Source organism: Scyliorhinus canicula, chromosome 8, assembly GCF_902713615.1.
Source record: "Scyliorhinus canicula chromosome 8, sScyCan1.1, whole genome shotgun sequence".
Taxonomy (NCBI): Eukaryota; Metazoa; Chordata; class Chondrichthyes; order Carcharhiniformes; family Scyliorhinidae; genus Scyliorhinus; species Scyliorhinus canicula.
The window spans coordinates 164,597,286-164,623,676 of record NC_052153.1 but is presented as its reverse complement, the minus strand read 5'-3'; the positions used below and the strand labels follow the sequence as shown (position 1 = coordinate 164,623,676).

General features: G+C 50.7%; 1 protein-coding gene across 3 annotated transcripts in view; it reads left to right on the top strand.

Annotated features, from left to right (window-relative positions):
* LOC119970657 (neurolysin, mitochondrial-like) overlaps nt 1-26,391 on the top strand; it is a 102,561-nt gene that overhangs the window by 17,176 nt on the left and 58,994 nt on the right. For all 3 annotated transcript variants that reach the window (XM_038805633.1, XM_038805634.1, XM_038805635.1), the window contains exons 7-8: nt 8,885-9,020; nt 10,773-11,139. In XM_038805633.1, coding sequence (XP_038661561.1) covers nt 8,885-9,020; nt 10,773-11,139 — 503 coding nt within the window. The remainder of the gene's footprint in view (nt 1-8,884; nt 9,021-10,772; nt 11,140-26,391) is intronic.

Here is a 26,391-nt window from a genome sequence, read left to right as displayed (position 1 = left end):
AGCTGTGAAGCAATTGTGCTAACCACTATGCTACCGTGCTGCCCTATTCAGGACAAGACAGCCTGCTTGATTAGCACACCTTTCACAAATATTCACTCCCTCCACCGCAATTGCACAGTCGCAGCAGTGTGTACCATCTCCAGGAACATACTCCAGGAACCCATCAAGGCTTTTTCGACAGCACCTTCCAAATCCATAACCACTACCATCTCGAAGGACAAGGGCAGCAAACACATGGGAACTCCAATATCTGGAAGTTCTCCAAGGCACTCACCATCCTGACTTGGAAATGTAATGCCGTTCCTTCAGTGTTGCTTCATGTCAGGAGACATCGCTCCCTCCTGCTTCACTGGACTGTTCCCTTCAACCAGTGGGCTTCTCAATCCACCGAATGGACCGTACAGCGGCCTCGGGTAAGGCTTAGGGAAGGAAGGGTCTGCTTCCTAATCAACACCTCCTGGTGCCTAGGTGTAGCAACACTGGCGCATTTCTGCTCCCCAGACTAGAATACCTGACTCTAAAATGCCGCCCCTACTACCTTCCGCGGGACTTCAGCTCCGTTATCCTGACAGCAGTTTACATCTCACCCCATGCAGACGTGAAAATCGCACTCAACGAAATATACACCATCACAAATAGCTTTGAAACGAAACATCCCGAGGCCTTGTTCATCGTGGCCGCGGACTTCAATCAGGCAAGCTCAAGAGCGGACTATCAAGTTACAACTAGCATGTCACCTGTTCCACTAGAGGCCCAAACATCTTGGACCACTGCTACACAAATATCAAACATGCGTACCTCTCTATCGCCCGCCACACTCTGGCAAATCTGACCACACGGCTGTGCTCCTGCTCCCGCCTTATAAGCAAAAACTGAAGCGGGAGAATCCGTCAAAGAAAGTTGTGCAATGTTAGTCTGAGGAATCATGATCTCCAGGACTGCTTTGAGTCAGTGGACTGGTCAGTATTTAAAAACTCCGGTGGCTCAGTGGGTTAGCCCTGTTTCCTCACGGCACTGAGGTCCCAGGTTCGATCCCGGCTCTGGGTTACTGTCCGTGTGGAGTTTGCAAATTCTCCCCGTGTTTGCGTGGGTTTTGCCCCCACAACCCAAAGATGTGCAGGGTAGGTGAATTGGCAACTCTAAATTGCCCCTTGATTGGAAAAAATGAATTGAGTACACTAAATAAAAAAAAATGTTAAGTATTTAAAAACTCTGTGACCAGTCTGAACGAGTACGCCACTACAGTAACTGACTTCATTAGTAAGTGTGTAGAAGACTGTGTGCCACAGAAGCAAATCCACGTGTTTTCCAACCGGAAACCCTGGATGAACAGGGATATCCACTGCTTTCTAAAGTCTAGGTCTGAGGCGCTGAAGTCAGGCGACCCTGACCTATTCAAGAAAGCCAGATATGATCTAAGAAATCCATCGAAGATGCCAAAAGACAGTACCGGAACAAGCTTGAGTCCCAGGCTAGCCACATGGACTTCTGGCGACTATGGCAAGGCCTGCAAGATATAACAGGCTACCAGATGAAGGCATGTAAAATCACCGGCTCCAACGCACCCCTCCCTGATGAGCTCAACGCATTCTATTCCCATTTTGAGCAAGAGGTCAGCGAGAGCACGCCCTCCACCCTGGAAGCCTCGGATGACTTGTATCTGAGGTCACCATTGCAGATGTCAGAGCAGTCTTCTCGAAGATCAACTCACGGAAAGCCACTGACCCGGATGGGGACCCGGACGAGCACTCGGGTCGTGCGCAGATCAGCTGGCAGGGGTATTCGCAGACATCTTGTGGTAAACCACTGTTACACCTGTGTTAGGTGATGTAAGGCAGGACCTGTACTACAGGTTCGCCAGTAGCCCCTGCCTGCTGGCTCCACCCAGTAGGAGGAGCGTGTCCTCTATTCAGCAGCCATTTCGCCAGCTGCTGTGGGAGGCCACACATCTTACTGCAATAAAGCCACAGTTGTATCCAACCTTAGTCTTTGTACAATTGATCGTGCATCAATTTATTGCAGTAAGATTTTCTAAAAGATGGACCTCCGAATCAAACCAGATCGCCTGCAGCTGGATCCGCACTCCAGCGACGCCAAAAAGGACTTTAATCACTGGCTAGCTTGCTTCGAGGCCTATATCAACTCAACGACCACCCCTCCGAGAGAGGCTCAGAAGATACAGATCCTGTACTCAAGGTTGAGCTCCAATGTGTTTCCGCTGATCCAGGACGCCCCGACCTACGCAGACGCCATGGCGCTCCTCAAAGAAAACTACGCACGGAAAACGAACGTACTCTTCGCCAGGCACGTACTCGCCACTCGCTCTCAATTCCCTGGTGAGTCCATAGAAGACTTCTGGCGGGCCCTAATCCCACTCGTCCGGGACTGTGACTGCCAGGCCGTTACGGCCACCGAACATTCCAACTTTCTTATGCGTGATGCGTTTGTAACGGGGATTGGGTCGGACCTCATACACCAAAGACTGCTAGAAGGGGCCACGCTCGACCTAGCTGAGACTAAAAAGCTAGCACTCTCCATGACGGTCACCTCAAGTAATTCACAGGCCTACCCCTCCGGCCATGCGGCCCACCCCTCCTATCCCTCGTGGACCCCACAGACGGTCGCCCCAGCCGGGGCTTCACCCAGCCAGTACGCCTATGCCACACGCCAACCCAATGTTGCTTCTGTGGCCAGCAGAAGCACCCCCGCCAATGCTGCCCGGCCCACACTGCCATTTGCAAGGCTTGCGACAAAAAGGGGCACTTCGCCACGGTGTGCCAGGCCCCGCGCAGTTGCCACTATCGCCCTCTCCCCCTGACCTACACACAATGGGCACCGCCATCTCCGTCCCGGACCACACGCGGCCAGTGGGCGCCACCATCTTCACCTCCCGGGGCCAAGCGCGGCCAGTGGGCGCCGCAATCTTTCCCCCCCTCAGTCCACATGCGGCCCATGGACGCCGCCATCTTGTCTGGCCCCCGCAATGTGCGGCCATGGGCACTGCCATCTTTTTTTTAAATAAATTTAGATTACCCAATTATTTTTTCCAATTAAGGGGCAATTTAGCATGGCCAATCCACCTACTGTGCACATTTTTGGGTTGTGGGGGCGAAACCCACGCAGACACAGGGAGAATGTGCAAACTCCACACGGACAGTGACCCAGAGCCGGGATCGAACCTGGGACCTCAGCGCCGTGAGGCGGTTGTGCTAACCACTAGGCCACCGTGCTGCCCGGGCACTGCCATCTTGTCCAGCCCCCGCAACGTGCGGCACATGAGCGCTGCCAACTTGTCTTCCCCACGGGCATGGACGCTGACAACATTCCACGACCTGGGCCCCCCAGGCTCTCCATCTTCTGATGCCAGCGACAACCGACCGCAGCTCGCCTCAGTGACGATCGACCAGTCACGTCCGCACAACCCGGCCACCGCTTCGACCAGTGTGAGAATCGACGGTCGCGTGTCCTCTTGCCTGCTGGACTCCGGGAGCACCAAAAGCTTCATCCACCCGGATACGGTAAGGTGCTGCTCCCTCGCGATCCACCCCGCCAATCAAAGAATCTCCCTGGCCTCTGGATCCCATTCCGTTGCGATCCAGGGGTTCTGCACGGTCACTCTCATGGTCCAGGGCGTAGAATTCAGCAGCTTCCGCCTCTACGTCCTTCCTAATCTCTGTGTTGCACTACTACTGGGCCTGGACTTCCAGTGCAATCTCCAGAGCCTTACCGTCAAATTTGGCGGGCCCCTACCACCCCTCACTTGTGTGCGGCCTCGCGACCCTAAAGGTCAACCCACCCTCCCTCTTTGCCAATCGAACTCCGGATTGCAAACCTGTGCCACCAGGAGCAGACAGTACAGCACCCAGGACAAGACCTTCATCAGGTCTGTGTTCCAGCGGTTGCTTTGGGAAGGCATCATCGAGGCCAGCAACAGCCCCTGGAGAGCCCAAGTGGTAGCCGTTAAGACTAGGGAGAAACACAGAATGGTCGTGGACTAGAGCCAGACCTTCAATCGGTACACGCAGCTAGACGCGTACCCCCTCCCACGCATATCTGATATGATCAATCAGATTGCGCAGTACCGGATCTTCTCAACGATAGACCTCAAATCAGCCTACCACCAGCTCCCCATTCATAAATCGGACCGTCCATACATTGCTTTCGAGGCAAACGGTCGTCTCTATCACTTCCTCAGGGTTCCCTTCGGCGTCACCAACGTGGTCTCGGTCTTCCAAAGGGAGATGGACCGAATGGTCGACCGGTATGGTTTGCGGGCCACCTTCCTGTACCTAGACAACGCCACGATCAGCAGGACCATGACGCCAACCGTGCCAAATTCCTCCACACCGCCACTCTCCTCACCCTCACCGACAACAAGGAGAAGTGCGTGTTCAGCACAACCCGCTTAGCCATCCTCGGCTATGTGGTCCTGAACGGAGTTCTGGGGCCCAATCCCGACCGCATGTGCCCCCTCATGGAGCTTCCCCTCCCCCACTGCCCCAAGGCCCTCAAACGCTGCCTGGGGTTCTTCTCCTGCTACGCCCAGTGGTTCCCAAACTATGCGGACAAGGCCCGCCCACTCATTCAGTCCAACCACTTTCCTCTTACGGCCAAGGCACAACAGGCCTTCGCCCGTATCAGAGCTGATATAGCCACGGCCAGAATGCACACAGTAGATGAGACACTGCCCTTCCAAGTAGAAAGCGACGCATCAGACGTCGCACTTGCCGCCAGCCTCAAGCAGGCAGACAGACCCGTGGCATTCTTTTCCCGCACCCTTCATGACTCAGAAATTCAGCACTTGTCCTTCGAAAAAGAGGCCCAAGCTATCGTTGAAGCTGTGCGGCATTGGAGGCATTACCTGGCCGGCAGGAGATTCACTCTCCTCACTGACCAACGGTCGGTAGCCTTCATGTTTAACAACACACAGCGGGGCAAGATCAAAAACGATAAAATCTTGCGGTGGAGAATCGAGCTCTCCACCTATAATTACGAGATTTTGTATCGCCCCGGCAAACTCAACGAGCCCCAGACGCCCTATCCCGAGGTACATGCGCCAGCGCACAAGTAGACCGACTCCGGGCCCTACACGACAGCCTTTGTCACCCAGTGGTCACACGATTGTACCATTTTGTCAAGACTCGCAATCTGCCCTACTCCGTCGAGGAAGTACGGACAGTCACCAGGGACTGCCAGGTCTGTGCGGAGTGCAAGCCGCACTTCTACCGGCCGGACCGTGCGCGCCTGGTGAAGGCTTCCCGCCCCTTTGAACGCCTCAGCGTGGATTTCAAAGGGCCCCTCCCCTCCACCAACCGAAACGCGTATATTCTCAGTGTGGTCGATGAGTACTCCAGATTCCCCTTCGCGATCCCATGCCCCGATATGACGTCTGCCACCGTCATCAAAGCCCTAAACACAATCCTCGCACTGTTCGGTTTCCCCGCCTACATCCACAGTGACAGGGGATCTTCATTCATGAGTGATGAACTGCGTCAGTTCCTGCTCAGCAGGGGTATCGCCTCCAGTAGGACGACCAACTATAATCCCCGGGGAAACGGGCAGGTAGAGAGGGAGAATGGAATGGTATGGAAGGCTGGCCCTACGATCCAGGAACCTCCCAGCCTCTCGCTGGCAGGAGGTCCTCCGTGATGCACTACATTCCATCTGGTCACTACTGTGCACCGCTACGAATAACACACCCCATGAACGTCTTTTTGCCTCCCCCAGGTAGACCACATCCGGGGTGTCGCTCCCGACTTGCCTCGCAGCTTCAGGACCGGTCCTGCTCCGTAGGCACGTCCGACTCCACAAGGCGGACCCGTTGGTGGATAGGGTGCATTTGCTCCATGCCAACCCCCAGTATGCCTATGTGGTGTACCCCGATGGCTGCCAAGATACTGTCTCCCTCAGGGACTGGCACCAGCAGGTTCCACCCATGCACACTTCTTCGGCCCGGCACCACCCTCCCCACCCCCACCAGGACCACCCCTCCTACCCCTGCCCACGCCAGAGGATGAAGAGGATTTTGGCACACTCCCGGAGTTATCGAACATCAGGCCAGCATCGACATCGCCGCCACCGCTACGTCGCTCCCAGCGGAACGTCAAGGCACCAGACTGGTTGAATCTCTAACTGGCACCGGACTTTCAAAAGACATTTTTTTTTCCCCTGAAAAAACACTGTACATAATTCACTACTGTATATGGTTCTCCACCACCCCCGACGGACTCATTTTTAACAGGGAGTGAATGTGGTAAACTACTGTTACACCTGTATTAGGTGATGTACGGTAGGACCTGTACTACAGGTTCGCCGGTAGCCAGTGCCTGCTGGCTCCGCCCAGTAGGAGGAGCATGTTCTCTATTCAGCAGCCATTTTGCCAGCTGCTGTGGGAGGCCACACATCTTACTGCAATAAAGCCACAGTTGTATCCAACCTTAGTCTTTGTACAATTGATCGTGCATCACATCTTCAACCTCTCTTTACAACAATCTGAGGTCCCTATCTTCTTCAAGAAGACGACCATCATCCCTGTACGAAAGAAAAGCCAACCAGCGTGCTTTAATGACTATGGTCCAGTGGCTCTGACATCCATCATTATGAAGTGCTTCGAAAGGTTAGTCATGGCACGAATCAACTCCGGCCTCCCGGATTGCCTTGATCACTACAGTTCGCCTACCGCTGCAACAAGTCCACAGCAGATGGCATCTTCCTGGCCCTGCACTCAACACTCAAACACCTAGATAACAAAGACATCTATATCAGACACCTATTTATTGACACTAGCTCAGCCTTCAACACTCTTATTCCTACAAAACCCATCTCCAAACTCCGTGGCCTGGGCCTCGGCTCCTCCCTCTGCGACTGGATCCTGAACTTCCTAACGCACAGACCACAATCAATAAGAATAGACAACAACACCTCCTCCACGATCATCCTCCACACCGGTGCCCCACAAGGCTGTGTACTCAGCCCCCTACTATATACATACACCTATGACTGTGGCTAAATTCCCCTCCAACTTGATTTCCAAATTTGCTGATGGCACCACCATAGTGGGTCGAATTTCAAACAATGTCGAGACAGAGTACAGGAATGAGATAGAGAATCTTGTGAACTGGTGCAACAACAATAATCTGTCCCCCAATGTCAACAAAATGAAGGAGATTGTCATGAACTTCAGGAAACGTAGAGGAGAACGCAAGAGTGAATATAACAATTCTCCCAAATATTGCAGATCTGTGTGAGATGGCGAAGCTTGGGATGGTGCTGTTTATAATACAGACTTTTGTTAAGCGTCAGTCTATGTAACATGCAGATGTCACAAGTTTTCCAGTTCATGGAATTTTATCTGACAGATTTCATACTTAGCCTTAATCTATTTATGGCTGGTACCAGTGTGGCAGCTGGTCACAAAGATGAATTTAACATGGCGTAATTTTACTTAGCCTGACAGTCTGCAGGTGAAGCTTATGATTGGCTATCACTGTCGCTTCACAGCACCAGGGTTCCAGGTTCGATTCTCCACTGGATCACTGTCTGTGCGGAGTCTGCATATCTCCACGTTCTCCCCGTGTCTGCGTGGGTTTCCTCCCACAGTTCAAAGACGTCCACGTTAGGTGAATTGGCCATGCTAAATTTCCTTTAGTTTGCAAAAAGGTTAGGAGGGGTTATTGGGTTAGGGGGATAGGGTGGAAATTAGGGTTTAAGTGGGTCAGTGCAGACTCGATGGGCCGAATGGCCTCCTGCGCTGTATGTTCTATGTTAAAATAAAAGATTATTTATTGCTATAAATTACTGGGACAGACTTTAGCCCATGTTAGACTATGACATTGCATGCATCTCTGTGTGCTTTCCCTCCATCTTGAAATAGGATGGCAGACTCATGCACTTTTAGCACACTGGGTTAAATCGTTGGCTTTTAAAGCAGACGAAGGCAGGCCAGCAGCACAGTTCAATTCCCGTACCAGCCTCCCTGAACAGGCGCCGGAATGTGGCGACTAGGGGATTTTCACAGTAACTTCATTGAAGCCTACTCGTGACAATAAGCGATTTTCATTTTGATTTTCATTTCACTTTAGTTCCTGCTGTGATTACATAGAATCGATAGAAAATAATAAAATGAAAAGAATAAAATTAAGATTAAAGACCGTTGCTGTAAATCACTGGGACAGGTCTCAGCTGATGTCACAGGATGAAATGCTTTCCCTCTATTTTGAAACAGACTCGTACACTTTAGTTCCTGCTGTAATTGCATCTATTCTCAACATCAATGGTGGTCATAATGCCATATATTAGACTGGCTTTCTCTTCTCTCTCCCACCTCTCCTCTTGTTTAAACCACAAATTCCTAACTCTAATCTCTCCAAACCCTTCAATTGTCTATGATCTTTACATTCTTCCAATTTCATCCTCTTGTGCTCCCCCTTTTTAACACTACCCATTCACGACAATGCCCTAAGCTCTGGAATTTTGCGCTCTCTGTACATCTCACCTTCCTCTCTTCGTGTATAATGCTCTTTCAAGCCTAACCCTTTGACCAAGCCTTTGGTCTCCTGTCCAAATATCTCCTTATGTTGACTCAGTGTTAGATTTTGTTTAACACTGCTTTGAAGCACCTTGGGATGTTTTACTACATAAACTATATCGTATAAATGTAATTTGATTTCAAATGGGCAGTCTGCAATGACCGTAAATCTGTGAGAAATTCAGAAGAAAATTGAAATAAATTCTTCTTGCTTTTTAAATAAATTGAAAAATGTTTTAATTGCAGGCATTATTTACTGCTGAGCATCTTAAAATTGAGGCAAAAAATTTAAATGTGCTTTTGTAAAATCTATGAAGTGAAATCAATGGATTAATTCTCATGATATTTTATTGGCAGGAAAACACAATAATTCTTGAAAAGATGATCCCACTTCGAGCAAAGGCAGCAGAATTACTGGGCTTTAGTTCACATGCTGGCTTTGTACTTGAGATGAACATGGCCAAAAATGTGCAAAATGTTGCCAAATTCTTAGGTGTGTTCCTTTAAATTTCATGGACTACTAAGATTTGTGATTGTTTTCTCAGAGATATTCATCATTGAGCAAATGGAATTTAAGATATCACAGCTTCCCACTGTCTTGTTGATAATCTGTTTGACAACTTCTCAATCCTCCTATTGTGTATACTGGTGTGACAAGTGTTTGCTTTAGATTTAAAGTTTATATCAGATAGGCAGCAGTGTGGAAAAACAAAAACAGTGAGGAATTAGACTCTCTGCCTGTAAAGTTAAATGAGTAGAGTACAGATCCAAAGAAATAATTCTAGTTTGTCCAGTGTGCTAGTCCAGCCCAGCTGTCTGTTGTTTCTGGTCACCATATTATCAGAGAGACATCCAGGGATTGGAGAGAGTGCACTAAAAGGTAACTAAAGGAAAAACAGATTCGGCACCCAAGTCACAAATTCAGACAGCAGAAGTTGGAGAAGAGGAATCTTAGAGGTTATTTTAATGAGAATTCAAATTTCTTTTTTTTTTAAAATAATTTTTATTGAAAATTTTTGTATTATACAACAACAAACAGTAATAACCCCCCCCCCCCCCCCCCCCCCCCCAATTTCTAATGGGTCTAGACAAGATTAACAAAAATGACTTGACACTTGCAAAAGACATTTAATGTAGGAAAACATTCTAAGGCACATCACAAAGGCATGATCCAGAAAATAGTTACCACTCCAAAGAAGGATATATTAGGAAAGAGGACCAAATGTTTGGTCTGAAAGATGGATTTTAAAGAGGATCTTACAATTATGGAAGAGGAGGCTGGAGAGGTCAGAAGGTTATGGGCACACACACATTAATGGAACTTTGGGATCTGAATGTACAGGCAGCAGCGGCAGTGTGAAATAAATGGGCTTACAATAGGTCAGAGGGATGAGGCTATGAACGGATTCAAATTTTAAATATTGGATGGACTAAATTTGTTGAGCTTAGGTTCAGCACAAGCACAACCTCAAAAACAAAGGGGAGTGTGAAAAGAAAGTTTAAATTTTGCTCGGCAGCCGACAGTGAGTGTAAGGAAGGCTGATTGTTGGCTAATTACCTGGAAAAAAGTATGAAAAGGCAACTAAATTGTGGCATGTCATATTTCCAAAAAACTGAGGGCTTTGGAATTTTCTCGATTAGATTTAGATTTATTGTCACGTGTACTGAGGTACAGTGAAAGTATTGTTCTGTGAAAAGTCCAGGCAGATCACTCCATATATGAATACATAGGACATACTATAAATACACAGTGTAAATACATAAACATAGACATCGGGTGCAGCACACGGAATATAATGCTATAACTGTCGAGAAGATGCGTAGAAAGATCAGTTCAGTCCATAAGAGGGCCATTCAGGAGTCTGGTAACAATGGGGAAGAAGCTGTTTTTGAATCTATTGAAGCATTGCTGTTTCAGCTAGCGTATTGTGCTTCATTCACCTTGCTAGAAGTGTTTTTGTACAACAGAAACACAAAGTGGGAATTCAGAAATCATAGTCCACACATCTGATTTACAGTCTACATAATTTCTATCCATTCATTTTAATAGAGAGGAATTATGTATAAACTATGACTCTAGCAAGCTGATCTTCACATCTCTGATAAACACCACTGCACAGTGCTCTGCACAAAGTATGTCAGTTCTGTGAAATTTATTCTTGATGCGATAAGCAAAGTGGTTGCATGTGCAGTATAATTTGCAATCTGAAATCAAACTTGTAATTTGTTCCCTTTTGCTCTCCAGATGATTTATTTCAGAAATTGAAACCTTTAGGTGAGGAGGAAAGGCGATTCATTTTAGATTTAAAGAAGAAAGAATGTGAAGAGCGTGGATTTGCGTATGATAACAAAATATATTCATGGGATATGGATTATTATATGACACAGACTGAGAAAATCAAATATTCCGTTGACCAGAATTACCTGAAGGAGTTCTTTCCTATAGAAGTAGTAACTGAAGCATTAATGGACATTTACCAGGAATTGTTGGGATTGACTTTCTATCAATCAGAGAACGCTCACACCTGGCATAAGAGTGTAACTCTGTACACTGTCCGGGATGCTGTCACATGTGATGTTCTGGGTCAGTTTTATCTCGATCTCTACCCAAGGTATGTCAGTTAACAACTTTAAATGTTAAATCTTGTTGAAATCTGAGTAATTTCAGCCAACTTCATCACTATCCCCAAGGTTTGTCCTGTCCAACTGGCAAGACAGATCCAGGAGAGGTGCCGGCAGAGTGGTGTACAGTCAGGAGAAAATGGCCCATGGGGTTGTTGACATTGACTCCAAATATATTGAAGTCTGACGGTAAACGCCACTTGGAAAAAACACTGACTAGCAAGCGTATAGCATGTATTCTGGGTGAGAAACTTCAATGTCCATCACCAAGAGTGATTTGGTAGCACTAGTGATTGAGCAGGCCAAGTCCTGAAAGACATATCTACCAGCTTGCAACCGGTGGTGAGAGAACCAACATGAATGAAAATCTACAGGACTGCCTTCTACCTGTCACCAATGCACCATGACATTATTGGCTATTGCAGTCATTGTGTAAGCAAAGATCCACCTTTATGCTAACATTGTGTTTTGTGGCACTCTATCGTGCTGAAACTCTTACATTCAAAATTTATCTAACAGCTCAAAACTGGGCATTCGGGAGCCATTGAGTACCATCAGAAGGAGCAGAATTCTATTCCAGCACAAGCTGTAATTTTATGACCAAGCATACCCCCTCAGTCAACCATTACCATCAAGACAAGAGAACAACCTGGTTCAATGAGGATTGCAGGTTGGCATGCTAGGAGCTGCACTCAGCGTAACTGAAAATTACGTTAAAAATGGGATGAGGTCCTACATGCAGAATTTAGGGAGTTAGGAGCCAAGTTAAAAAGTCGGACCTCGGAGGTAGTAATCTCAGGATTGCTACCAGTGCCACGTGGGAGTCAGAGTAGAAATGAAAGAATAGCCATGATGAATGTGTGGCTTGAGAGATGGTGCAGGAGGGAGGGGTTCAGATTTTTGGAACATTGGGTCCGGTTCTGTGCTGAAGGAGGGCACTATGGCGGATTCGAGCAGGTGAGGCGATATGGGCAGAGCTCAGAAATAGGAAGGGTGCGGTAACAATGTTGGGGCTGTACTACAGCCCTCCCAACAGCGAGCATGAGATAGAGGTACAAATATGTAAACAGATTGTGGAAAGGTGTAGGAGCAACAGGGTGGTGGTGATAGGAGATTTTAATTTTCCCAACATTGACTGTGATACACCTAGTGTCAGAAGTCTAGATGGAGCAGAATTTGTAAGGAGCATCCAGGAGGGTTTTCTAGAGCAGTATGTAAATAATCCAACTCGGGAAGGGGCCATACTGGACCTGGTGTTGGGGATGAGCCCGGCCAGGTGGTTGATGTTCCTGTCGGGATTACTTTGGGAATAGTGATCACAATTCCGTAAGTTTTAGAATACTCATGGACAAAGACGAGAGTGGTTCTAAAGGAAGGGTGCTAAATTGGATTGGATTGGATTTGTTTATTGTCACGTATACCGAGGTACAGTGAAAAGTATTTTTCTGCAAGCAGCTCAACAGATCATTCAGTACATGGGAAGAAAAGGGAATTAAACAGAATTCAAGAAAATACATGAGAATCAAGAGAAGATAAAAGAGAGAGGTTAGTAATAATGTTAGCTTTAGAATTAATTTTTTAAAGGTTAGAACGAGTATAAAAAAAGTTAAAAGTGGATCTGTTGGGGAAGGCGGAAGGGGGAAATTGGGGGAAGGCCAAATATACCAGAATTCGGCAGGAGCTGGGGAATATGGATCGGGAGCAGCAGTTTGAAGGTAAATCCACATTTGATATGTGGGAGGCTTTTAAAGAGAGGTGATGTCCCTGTGAAAATGAGGGATAGAAATGGCAAGATAAGGGAACCATGGATGACAGGTGAAATTGTGAGACTAGCTAAGAGGAAAAAGGAAGCACACACAAGCTCTAGGCGACTGAAGACAGACAAAGCTTTGGAAGAATATCGGGAATGTAGGACCAATCTGAAACGAGGAATCAAGAGGGCTAAAAGAGGTCATGACATATCTTTAGCAAACCAGGTTAAGGAAAATCCCAAAGCCATTTATTCATATATAAGGAGCAAGAGGGTAACTAGAGAAAGGGTTGGCCCACTCAAGGACAAAGGAGGAAAGTTATGCATGGAGTCAGAGAAAATGGGTGAGATTCTTAATGAGTACTTTGCATCGGTATTCACCGAGGAGAGGAACATGAAGGATGTTGAGGTTAGGGATAGATGTTTGATTACTCGAGGTCAAGTCAGCATAAGGAGGGAGGATATGTTGGGTATTCTAAAAGGCATTAAGGTGGACAAGTCCCCAGGTCCGGATGGAATCTCCCAGGTTACTGAGAGAAGTGAGAGAGGAAATAGCTGGGGCCTTATCAGATATCTTTGCAGCATCCTTGAACACAGGTGAGGTACCGGAGGACTGGAGAATTGCTAATGTTGTCCCCTTTAAGAATGATAGCAGGGATAATCCCGGTAACTATAGACCGGTGAGCCTGACGTCAGTGGTAGGGAAGCTGCTGGAGAAGATACTGAAGGATAGGATCTATTCTCATTTGGAAGAAAATGGCCTTATCAGTGATAGGCAACATGGTTTTGTGCAGGGAAGGTCATGTCTTACCAACTTAATAGAATTATTTGAGGAAGAACAAAGTTGATTGATGAGGGAAGGGCTGTAGATGTCATATACATGGACTTCAGTAAGGCATTTGATTAGGTTCCCCATGGTAGGCTGATGGAGAAAGTGAAGTCTCGTGGGGTCCAGAGTGTACTAGCTAGATGGTAGGCTGATGGAGAAAGTGAAGTCTCATGGGGTCCAGGGTGTACTAGCTAGATGGATAAAGAACTGGCTGGGCAACAGGAGACAGAGTAGTAGTGGAAGGGAGTTTCTCAAAATGGAGAACTGTGACCAGTGGTGTTCCACAGGGACCTGTGCTGGGACCACTGTTGTTTGTGATATATAAATGATCGGAGGAAGGAATAGGTGGTCTGATTAGCAAGTTTGCAGATGACACTGAGATTGATGGAGTAGCAGATAGTGAAGGGGGCTGTCAGAGAATACAGCAGAATATAGATGGATTGGAGAGTTGGGCGGAGAAATGGCAGATGGTGCATTGCTGCCTACGGCGCTGAGGACCTGGGTTTGAATCCCGGCCCTGGGTCACTGTCTGTGAGGAGTTTGCACATTCTCCCCGTGTCTGCGTGGGTTTCACCCCCACAACCCAAAGATGTGCAGGTTAGGTGGATTGGCCACGTTAAATTGTCCCTTAATTGAAAAAAATGAATTGGATACTCTAAATTTATATAAAAAAAGAAATGGCAGATGGAGTTCAAGCCGAGGTGATGCATTTTGTAAGATCCAATTCAAGAGCGAACTATACGGTAAGTGAAAAAGCCCTGGGGAAAATTGATGTACAGAGAGATCTGGGTGTTCAGGTCCATTGTACCCTGAAGGTGGCTGCGCAGATCAATAGAGTGGTCAAGAAGGCATTCGGCATGCTTTCCTTCATCGGAAGGGGTATTGAGTACAAGAGTTGGCAGGTCATGTTACAGTTGGATATGGCTTTGGTTCGGTCACATTTGGAATACTGCGTTCAGTTCTGGTCGCCACATTACCAAAAGGATGTGAATGCTTTGGAGAAGGTGCAGAGGTGGTTCACCAGGATGTTGCCTGGTATGGAGGGTTCTAGCTATGAAGAGAGATTGAGTGCATTAGGATTATTTTCATTAGAAAGACGGAGGTTGAGGGGGGACCTCGTTGAGATCTACAAAATCATGAGAGGTATAAATAGGGTGGATAGCAAGAAGCTTTTTACCAGACTGGGGGACTCAATTACTAGGATCACAAGTTCACGGTGAGAGGGGAAAAGTTTAAGGGAGATATGCGTGGAAAGTTCTTTACGCAGAGAGTGGTGGGTGCCTGGAACGCATTACCGGCAGAGGTGGAGGAGGCGGACACGATAGCGTCATTTAAGATGTATCTAGACAGATACATGAATGGGCATGGAGCAGAGGGATACAGATCCTTAGAAAATAGGCGACAGTTTTAGATAGAGGATCTGGATCGGCGAGGCTTGGAGGGCCGAAATGTGCTGTAATTCTTTGTTCTTCTTGAGTTCCAACCTAATGAAGCTACAAGACAAGACCACATGCATGCTAAACAGCGGAAACAGAATGCTGCTGGTCTTGTTCTGCATCAGAAACCAGCTGCCTAGCCCTCTGAGCTAAACCAGCCCTGTAATCAATAACAACAAGAATTGGCTCCATTAATATCTGTGCTTTCACTGGGGCACAATCCACCACATGAGTGCAAGAGACAAGGCTGAGGCTTTTGCAATCATCTTCAGTCAGAAGTCCAGAGTGGATGATCCAGGTGGTCGCTATTGTAAAACCCAGCCTTTAACCAATTCAATTTACTCCACATGATATCAAGAAACGGATGAGCGGCTTCCGGTGTGGACCATGGAGTAAGTGGTCACACACAAGGCAGCTCCTGCCCAAGGTTACAGAAAAAAGCTCATTTTTAATCAATACGGGGTGGAATTTTGATGAAAAGGCGTAGGTGAATGTTGGAGGAGTACTTTCCCCCAGGGATGGTATGTTTCTTGGTTACCAGACTGCTGCACAATCAATGGACACGAAACGTAGATGAGATCCGAACGATAGGCTTTAATGCACAAGACGTGTGCCCGGCAGCAGACGTACAGAAGAAAGGCTGACTGCCGGGAAGCACGGGTTCTTGTATCCCGCCTCGTAGGCGGAGCTACCTCCTCTCAGCCAATCGGCTGAGAGGCACATGACTTACCCGGGCCAATGGGCAGCGAGTCCTTTGCACCAATAGCAGCTCACTTCCAGGTACCGTAATACCCCTAGTCATACTACCACTTTCACCCCTTGTTTAAAAAGAATGGGGGGGCGTGTCCCATGAGTATGTGAGAGACTGGCAGTATGACTAGAGATGTTTAGGTCGTACCATTGCATTGATGGCTGCCCACTGGCCCGCAATTATGTTCAAAATACAACAACTATGTACAGTGTATAAAATTGGGGGTGGGGGGGGAGGGGGACATGGAGAACAGGCAAGGAAAACAAGAGTGCATCTACAGGCTGAAGTCCACCAGTAGGTCACATCGATTCAATCAGTTGATTCGGCGCCTTTGATATCCTGCTTGACTTGCGTAGCTGTGCTGGCGACGTCAGAGCGGTGGTCGTCTGTGACTCCGGGAGCGATGATCCTGTTCCTACGTCCGTACCCCTGGTCGGAGCTAGCGGGGGCCAGGCCGGGGGTGGGGCGTCGTGGGGGGGGGGGGGGGGGGGGGGGGTGTGGGTGCTGGGGGTGTGGCCGAGATCCGGCAGGTGCCAGGTCCCGAAGGGAGACCGTGTCCTGTCGGCCGTCGGGATACTCCACATACGCGTATTGCGGATTTGCGTGGAGTAGCTGGACTCTTTCGACCAACGGGTCCAACTTGTGCACCCGCACGTGCTTCCGGAGCAGAATGGGCCCGGGGGTAGCCAGCCAGGACGGGAGCGGGGTCCCTGAGGAAGACTTCCTGGGAAAAACAAGAAGGCGTTCGTGAGGCGTTTGGTTAGTGGAGGTAGAGAGGAGTGACCGGATTGAATGGAGGGCGTCTGGGAGGACCTCTTGCCAGTGGGAAACTGGGAGATTTCTGGACCGTAGGGCCAGTAGGGCGGTCTTCCAGACCGTACCGTTCTCCCCCTCGACCTGTCGGTTACCCTGGGGGTTGTAACGAGGTCATGCCCCTGCTGAGCAGGAATTGACGCAGCTCGTCACTCATAAATGAGGACCCCCGATCGCTATGGATGTGCGCGGGGTAACTGAACAGGGAGAAGATGGTGCATAGGGCTTTGATAATGGTGGTCGTGGTCATGTCGGGGCACGGGATGGTGAAAGGGAAGCGGGAGTACTCGTCAATCACGTTGAGGAAGTAGATGTTGCGGTTGTTGGAGGGTTCGGAGGCGGTCCATTTGTGCGTCACGCGGGACAGCGCATCGGGAGGCACGTTTAGCTTCCCAGGAATTTTCAGAGGTCGTAGTTGTACGTGGACAACTCGATCCTCCACCGCAAGATCTTATCGTTCTTTATCTTGCCCCTCTGTGCATTATCGAACATGAAAGCTACTGACTGTTGGTCTGTGAGGAGGGTAAACCCCTTGCCGGCCAGATAGTGCCTCCAATGTCGCACAGCTTCGACTATGGCCTGTGCTTCCTTCTCGACCGAGGAATGGTGGATTTCGGCAGCGTGGAGGGTACGGGAGAAGAAGGCCATGGGTCTGCCCGCTTGATTGACGGTGGCCGCCAAAGCTACGTCAGACACGTCGCTCTTGATTTGGAAGGGGAGGGACTCGTCGATAGCGCGCATCGTGGCCTTTGCAATGTCTGCTTTGATGCGGCTAAAGGCCTGGTGGGCCTCCATCGATAGGGGAAAGGTGGTTGATTGGATGAGTGGACGGGCTTTGTCGGTGTAATTGGGGACCCACTGGGCGTAATATGAGAAGAAGCCCAAACAGTGCTTGAGGGAGTGGGAGAGGGGAAGCTCCATCAGGGGGCGCATGCATTCAGGGTCGGGGCCTATCACTCTGTTACGCACTATGTAGCCGAGGATGGCTAGCCAGTCAGTGGTAAACACGTACTTATCCTTATTGTTGGTCAGATTAAGGAGTTTTGCGGTATGGAGGAATTTTCGGAGGTTGGTGTCGTGGTCCTGCAGGTCATGGCCACAGATGGTGACATTATCGAGATACGGGAAGGTTGCCTGTAAACCATATTGGTCGACCATTTGGTCCATCTCCCTTTGGAAGACCAAGACCCCGTTTGTGACACCGAAAGGAACCCTTAAAAAGTGGTAGAGTCGCCCATCCGCTTCGAACGCAGTGTACTTTCGGTCACTTGCGCGGATGGGGAGCTGATGGTAGGCGGACTTGAGGTCCACCATGTAAAAGACCTTGTACTGCGCGATCCTGTTGACCAGGTCGGAGGTACGTGGGAGAGGATACGCGTCCAGCTGAGTAAACCTGTTGATGGTCTGACTGTAGTCTATGACCATCCTATTTTTCTCCCCGGTCTTGACCACCAGCACTTGTGCTCGCCAGGGGCTGTTGCTAGCCTCGATAACCCCTTCCTTCAGAAGCCTTTGAACTTCGGACCTGATGAAGGTCTGGTCCTGGGCACTCTACCGTCTGCTCCTGGTGGCGACGGGTTTGCAATCCGGGGTGAGGTTTGCAAGCAAGGATGGGGGATTGACCTTGAGGGACGCGAGGCTGCAGACAGTAAAGGGGGGGCATAGGGCCGCTGAATTTGAACATTAAACTCTGGAGGTTGCACTGGAAATCTAACCCCAGGAGTCCTGCCGCGCAGAGGTGGGGAAGGACTAAGAGCTTGTAGTTTTTAAACTCCCTCCCCTGGACCGTGAGGTCCGCTATGCAGCACCCTGTGATCTGGACCGAGTGCGAACCGGAGGCCAGAGCGATTTTTTGTTTTACCGGGTAAAAGGGAAGTGCGCAGCGTCTTACCGTGGCGGGGTGGACGAAACTCTCTGTGCTCCCGGAGTCCAGCAGGCAGCTTGTCTCATGGCCGTTGAGGAGGATCTTCGTGGTTGCCGTGGACAGCGTGCGGGGCTGCGACTGGTCCAATGTTACTGAGGCGAGTCGTGGCAGGAACTCTGAGTCGTCATCTGGCAGAGAGCAGTCGCCTGCTGGGTCCTCGGTGCCGATCCAAGATGGCGGCGCCTGTCGGCCGCACGTGGTGGGGATGAACAAAATGGCGGCGCCTGGGGATCGCACGTGGAGTCGGGGGCCCAGAATGGCAGCGCCCGGGGGTCGCACAGGCGTCGTGGGCCCAACATGGCGCCGCCTGGGGATCACTCATGGCGATGGGGGGTGGGGGCAGCGAGGTCCTGAGGGGAGCGGGGGGGGAGGACCCGCGGTTGCTGCTTGGGACCGCAGCGACCACTTTGGACTGACAGACGGCCGCAAAGTGGCCCTTCTTGCCGCAGCCTTTACAGGTTGCGGTGCGGGCTGGGCAGCGCTGGAAAAGTAGCGGCGGGGCTCCATGGGTTTATCAGGGCGCCCTGCGGCGCTGGCCTGAGGGGGGTCCGAGTCTACGGGGGGTGAGGGGGGGGGTCGCATTCCATGCCGCCCAGGGGGCCGCCGCGCGGTCGGGAGCGTACGCGTGGGCGTTGAGATTGGTGACATCTAGGGAAGAGGCGAGGGTCCGTGCCTCGGTGAGGCTTAAAGTTTCTTTTTCTAAAAGTCTCTGGCGGATCTGTGAAGATTGCATACCCGCAATGAAAGCGTCTCTGATTAAAAGTTCGGTGTGCTCGGTCGCTGAAACTTGTGGGCAGCCGCAGTTACTCCTCAGAACAAGGAGGGCCCGGTAAAATTTGTCTGAAGACTCACCAGGGAATTGCTGCCTCATGGCCAGTAAGTGCCGAGCGTAGACCTGGTTCACCGGCCGGATGAAATGTCCTTTAAGCAAGTCCATGGCCGCGTCGTAGTCTGTCGTGTCCTCTATGAGCGTGTACATGGCGGTGCTGACGCACGAGTGGAGGATGTGTAATTTCTGTTATCTCGCCGGGACGTTTTCGGCTGTGCTCAAGTAGCTATTGAAGCAAGCCAGCCGGTGTTTAAATGCTGCTGTTGCATTTGCTGCGTGAGGGCTGAGTCGAAGGCACTCTGGCTTGATACGAAGCTCCATCCTTTAAAATCTTGTGCATTAAATTGATGCACAATCAATGGACACGAAACGTAGATGAGATCCGAACGATAGGCTTTTATGCACAAGAAGCACAATTGCTTCACAGCTCCAGGGTCCCAGGTTTGATTCCGGCTTGGGTCACTGTTTGTCATTTTTATAAATGACCTGGAAGAGGGTGTAGAAGGATGGGTTAGTAAATTTGCAGATGACACGAAGGTCGGTAGAGTTGTGGATAGTGCTGAAGGATGTTATAGGATACAGAGGGACATAGATAAGCTGCAGAGCTGGGCTGAGAGGTGGCAGATGGAGTTTAATGCGGAAAAGTGTGAGATGGTTCACTTTGGAAGGAGTAACAGGAATGCAGAGTACTGGGCTAATGACAAGATTCTTGGTAGTGTAGATGAACCGAGAGATCTCGGCATCCAGGTACATAAATCCCTGAAAGTTGCCACCCAGGTTAATAAGGCTGTTAAGAAGGCATATGGTGTGCTAGCCTTTATCAGTAGGGGGATTGAGTTTCGGAGCCACAAGGTCATGCTGCAGCTGTACATAACTCTGGTGCGGCCGCTCCTGGAGTACTGCGTGCAGCTCTGGTCACCACATTATTGGAAGGATGTGGAAGCTTTGGAAAGGGTTCAGAGGAGATTTACTAGGATTTGCCTGGTATGGAGGGAAGGTCTTACGAGGAAAGGCTCAGGGACTTGAGGTTGTTTTCGTTAGAGAGGAGAAGGCTGAGAGGTGACTTAATAGAGACATATAAGATAGTCAGAGGGTTAGTTAGGGTGGACAGTGAGAGTCTTTTTCCTCGGATGGTGATGATCAACACGAGGGGACATAGCTTTAAATTGAGGGGTGGTAGATATAGGTCAGATGTCAGAGGCAGTTTCTTTACTCAGAGAGTAGTAGGGGTGTGGAACGCCCTGCCTGCAACAGTAGTAGACTCGCCAACTTTAAGGGCATTTAAGTGGTCACTGGATAGACATATGGATGAAAATGGAATAGTGTAGGTCAGATAGGCTTCAGATGGTTTCACAGGTCGGCGCAACATCGAGGGCCGAAGGGCCCGTACTGCGCTGTAATGTTCTATGTTCTATGTTCACTGTCTGTGCGGAGTCTGCACATCCTCCCCGTGTGTGCGTGGGTTTCTTCCGGGTGCTCCGGTTCCTCACACAGTCCAAAGATGTGCAGGTTAGGTGGATTGGCCATGATAAATTGCCCTTAGTGTCCAAAATTGCTGTTAGTGTTGGGTGAGGTTACTGGGTTATGGGGATAGGGTGGAGGTGTTGACCTCGGGTAGGGTGCTCTTTCCAAGAGCCGGTGCAGACTCGATGGGCCGAGTGGCCTCCTTTCTACACTGTAAATTCTATGATAAAGTGTGCCCGGCAGCAGACGTACAGAAGAAAGGCTGACTGCCGGGAAGCACGGGTTCTTATTATCCCGCCTCGTAGGCGGGGCTACCACCTCTCAGCCAATCGGGCGAGCTTAAAGGCCTCAAGCTGACTTGAGGGCCTTTATTAAAGCTGAATTCTAGCAGCAGAGGGAACTGTGAAAAGATCTCACCAAGGCCATTGAAGAAGCGATGGCGGCTGACTTCCAGTGACGGCAGGCGGGAGGCAGCCGCACGTTAGAGGGCTCCCATTCGGAAACGGCGTTGTCAGGGGTTGACGCCCGGTCCTAGGGGCAGCGAAGGCAGTGACGGCCAGGAGAAAACACAGGAAAGGGATATGTCGAGGTCCAGTAAGAAAACGGCTGTGAAAACAGCTGAAAGTTCGTCGGGGAGTAGAACGGTCACCGCGGGGTCACCAAGGAAACTGGAGGCTGGAGCACCAGGGGAGGCCGCATTGCTTACGGCTGAAGAAATAACTAAGGTAATGGCTGCGGAATTCGAAAGGCAGTTTACAAAATACATGGAGACAATGAGGAAGGAGATGATGGAGGTTTGAGTGTGCTGGTGGAGGAGGCGATTTCCCCGGTGACGACGGCGGTGGCGAGCGCAGTGGTGGAGGTGTGGGAGCAAGGGAGGCGCTGAAGGAAGTTGAGGAGACAGTATTGCAACATGGTGATCAACTTATGTCGATGGGGAAGGAGATGCGGAAGGTAATGGAGGTCAACAAGGATCTGCGAGAAAAATGGAAGACCCGGAAAACAGATCCAGGCGACAGAATTTGAGGATTGTGGGGCTACCCGAAGGAGTTGAAGGACCGAGGCCGACTGAGTATTTTGCTGCGATGCTGGCGAAACTTGGGGGAGGGGGAGGATCCCTCCCGATATGAACTGGATCGGAGCTCATCGGTCGTGGAGGCCTGTACCAAAGGTGAGTGAGCCGCCAAGGGTAATGACTCTGTGCTTCCCTTGGTACAGTGTGAAGGAGAAGGTCCTGTGCTGGGCTACGCAGAAGCGGGTGGTGCAGTGGGCTGGAGCTGGTATATGTGTATACCAGGACTTTACGGTGGAGCTGGCGAGGAGGCGGGCTGCTTTCAACCGGGTGAAGAGGGCACTGTACATTAGCAAGGTGCAGTGCGGCATTGTATATCCAGCGAAGCTGAGGGTGACTTACAAGCTCAAGGACTTTTATTTTGGAACGGCGGAGGCAGCGGAGGAGTTTGCGAAGGCAGAAGGACTGTGGCAGTACTGAGAAATTGAAAAATGGCCATGTGCCGATGTAACCTCATGACTGTATTTTCTTTTTGTTTGTTTGTTTCACTGCGTGCGGGTGTATGGGCTAAAGGAACCGATGTATATATTTGGACAAGGGAAGTGATGGGACTTTCACTCGAAGTGAGGGCTCATTGGGGTGTAGGTGGATATGTGGGGTTTGTGTGCTAAAAGGGTATTTTTGGGCTTTCCTTGGGTCGGGCAAGGGGAAAAGGGACCCGGGCGGGGGCCTCCACGCGGCCAGTGAACGGGAGTGAGGTGGGGGGAGGGGCTGCGGCCTATCGGAGCCTGGCAGAACAGGGTCCGAGTGGTCTAGCCGGGGTGGAAAGTTGGGGGGAAGGAACTGAGGGTGGGGGAAGGAGTTTTACAAGAGGCAGTGGACGGGAGGGGGGGGGGGGGGGGGGGGGGGTTTACAACTCTTGAGTATCATGTACGGCGCTCTTCAGAGTGTGTGTGTGTGTGTGGGGGGGGGGGGGGGGGTGAGTGGACTCTATGGTGACCATGGGCGGTCCCGGACTCCTTTTTTCTTTTTCTCCTTTGTTTTTTGTTTCCACCGTGGGAGGGTTTGTTTTATTGGATGCATATATTGACAGGTGGGCCGTTGTTTGGAGTGGTGGGAAGATGGGATCGTTGTTATTGTTAAGATTTTGTATTTGTTACCGTTTACTGTCTGTGGGTGGGGTGTAAATTTTGAAGGAAAATGTGAAAATGGAGAATAAAAACATTTATTAAAAAAAGAAAGAAATGGATGAGCTCATAGAATATTGCAACAGCTAAGGATCCCAGCAGCATCCAGCTGTAGTGAAGAAAGCTTGTCCTTTAGGCAGGTTTTTTTCAATTTAACTGCAAATACCCAACAAAAGTTCTGTCCCCATAAAGCAGGAGAAATCCAATTTGGCCAGTTACCGTCCAATCAGTCAAATTTCAATCATCAACACAATGATGGAAGGTGCTATCAAATGGCACTTGCTCACTAATCACCTCCTTAATTATGCTTATTTTGGAGTCTGCCAGACCTTATTGTAGCCTAAATCTAAAACAAGGACAAAAGAGCTGAATGCCAGAGGTCAGATGAAAATGAACATTGGCGGGATCAAAGAGTCTCAGTAAAATTGAACTCAATTGGAATTAGGGAGAAAACCTTTCCATTGACTGGGATCATATCTAGCGCAAATAAATGGCTGTGGCTTTTGGACGCTGATCATCTCAGTCCCAGGACAGCGTTTCAGATGTTCCTTAAGGCAGTGTCCTAAGCCCAGCCATCTTTAGCTGCTTTATCAATGTGACCACTCCTCCGTCATGAAGTCAGAAATGGAGGTGTTCATTTATGATTGCACGACTTACGGTAGCGGCAATGACCAGCTGAGCCGCACGTTTGGAGGCTCCCGGAAAAAACAGACTTCGGGGCTTTTTTAAAGGCCCCCAACGGAGCTTAAGAGGCAAATCCCGACGGGGGAAGAGGCCAGGAGTTTCCCCAGTGGTCCCATGGTGCAGACCAGGAGCGGAGCAGGGAGAGAATCGGGAGGAAAAACTTTTGAAAAAAATCGGGACCCACAGGACAAAATGGCGGCCGGCGAAAGTTTTGAAGAACTGAAGTGGGTCCAGACGACTCTGCTGAGCCTCTTCCAGGACCTGAAAGTGGAGCTTCTGGAGTCCATCAAGGTAACCAACAGGGAACTGATGGAGACCCAGACAGCCCAGGGGGCTGCGATCCGGGAGCTGCAGCAGCAAGCCGCCGAGAGGGAGGACGAGGTCGTGGCCGTGGTGGGGAAGGTGGAGGTGCACGAGGCGCTCCATAAAAGATGGCAGGAGCGGTTCGAGGAGTTGGACAACCGGTCGAGGAGGAAGAATTTACGGATCCTGGGCCTCACGGAGGGGCTGGAGGGGTCAGACCTAGCGGCCTATGTGGTGATGATGCTGAACACGCTGATGGGGGCTGGGTCCTTCCAGGGGCCCCTGGAGTTGGAGGAGGCCCACAGAATTCTGGCTAGGAGGCCCAAGCCGAACGAGCCGCCGCGGGCGGTGTTGGTTAGGTTCCACCGGTTTGTGGATCGTGAGTGTGTGCTCCGGTGGGCCAAGAAGGAGCGGAGCAGCAAATGGGAGAACACGGAGGTGCGGATCTTCCAGGACTGGAGTGCGGAGGTGGCGAGGCGGAGGGCCGGGTTTAACCGGACGAAGGCGGTGCTCCACAGACGGAAGGTGAAGTTTGGAATGCTGCAGCCGGCGCGTCTGCGGGTCACCTACCAGGATCGGCACCACTATTTTGAGTCCCCGGAGGAGGCATGGGCCTTCGTGCAAGCCGAGAAACTGGACACAAACTGAGGGTCCCCCGGATGGGGGATGCTGTGGAATACTGTATTTATTTATACTGTATGTGTATCTGCGGGGTTTAGGTTATGATGTGGGGTGGCCGTAGGGTGGGTGGGGTGATGCCGTACGGGTGTTTTCTTTATGGGTTTTCTAGCAGGAGTTGGGTGGACGGGTTTGGACTGAGGGGTAAACAGGGTGTTTGGGGAGCTGGTGGGGGGGACTGACAATGGGAGTGGTCCTGGAGGAGGCGGGGCCCGGCAGGGCGAAAACATGGGCTTTCTGCGGGGTCCCGCGCTGGGAGAGGGAGGGGCGGGGTTTTCTTTTCCCGCGCAGGAGCGGGGGAGGGTGGACTGGTTGATGGGCACTATAGGGGAGGGGCAGTCCCACGTTGAGAGGAGCCGAAAGTAGGGCGGGAGCCGCCGGGGTCAGCAGAAGATAGCTGGCTCACGGGAGTGCTGAAGGGGGGGGGGGGGGCGCGGCTAGGAGGGGTCTTAGCCTGGGGGGGGGGGTTACCGGGTTGCTGCTGAAACGGTCAGGAAGGAGCTGGAGGACGCAGGGAGTGCTGGAGGGGGGGAGGTGCCACCGTGGGAAACTGGCAGCGCGTGGGACGCTGGCCGGGGGTGGGCAAGGGATGGGGTATGGCTAATCGGCAGGGGAAGGGGGCAGGGAGCCCTCGGATCCGGCTGATAACCTGGAATGTGAGGGGGCTGAATGGGCCGGTCAAAAGGGCCCGAGTACTTGCGCACCTGAAGGGACTGAAGGCGGATGTGGCCATGCTCCAGGAGACACACCTGAGAGTGGTGGACCAGGTCCGGCTGAGAAAGGGGTGGGTGGGCCAGGTATTCCACTCAGGGCTGGACGAGAAGAGTAAAGGGGTGGCGATCCTGGTGGGGAAGAAGGTGTCGTTTGAGGCGTTGAAGGTGGTGGCTGACAGTGGCGGGAGGTACGTGATGGTGAGTGGCAAGCTGCAGGGGGAGCGGGTAGTGTTGGTGAATGTTTATGCCCCAAATTGGGACGATGCGGCGTATGCTGGGCCGCATTCCGGACCTGGAGGTGGGGGGCCTGATCATGGGGGGAGACTTTAACACTGTGCTGGATCCCCCATTGGATCGATCCAAGTCCCGGACGGGTAGGAGGTCGGCGGCGGCTAAGGTGCTGAGGGGATTTATGGACCAGATGGGGGGGAGGGTGGACCCTTGGAGGTTTGAGAGGCCAAGGGCCAGGGAATACTCGTTTTTCTCCCATGTACATAAGGCCTACTCAAGGATTGACTTTTTTGTCTTGAGCAGGGGGCTGGTGCCGAGGGTGGAGGAAGTGGAATACTCCGCCATTGTCATTTCAGACCATGCCCTGCACTGGATGGACCTCGGGCTGGGGGAAGAGAGGGACCAACGTCCGCTCTGGCGCATGGAGGTGGGGCTGCTGGCAGAGGAGGAGGTGGCCGGGAGGGTCCGGGGGTGTATTGAGAGATACCTCGAGGCCAATGATAACGGGGAGGTTCGGGTGGGGACGGTCTGGGAGGCATTGAAGGCGGTGATGAGGGGGGAATTGATGTCCATCCGAGCCCATAGGGAGAGGGGGGAGCAGAGGGAAAGGGAAAGACTGATAGGGGAGATGGTGCAGG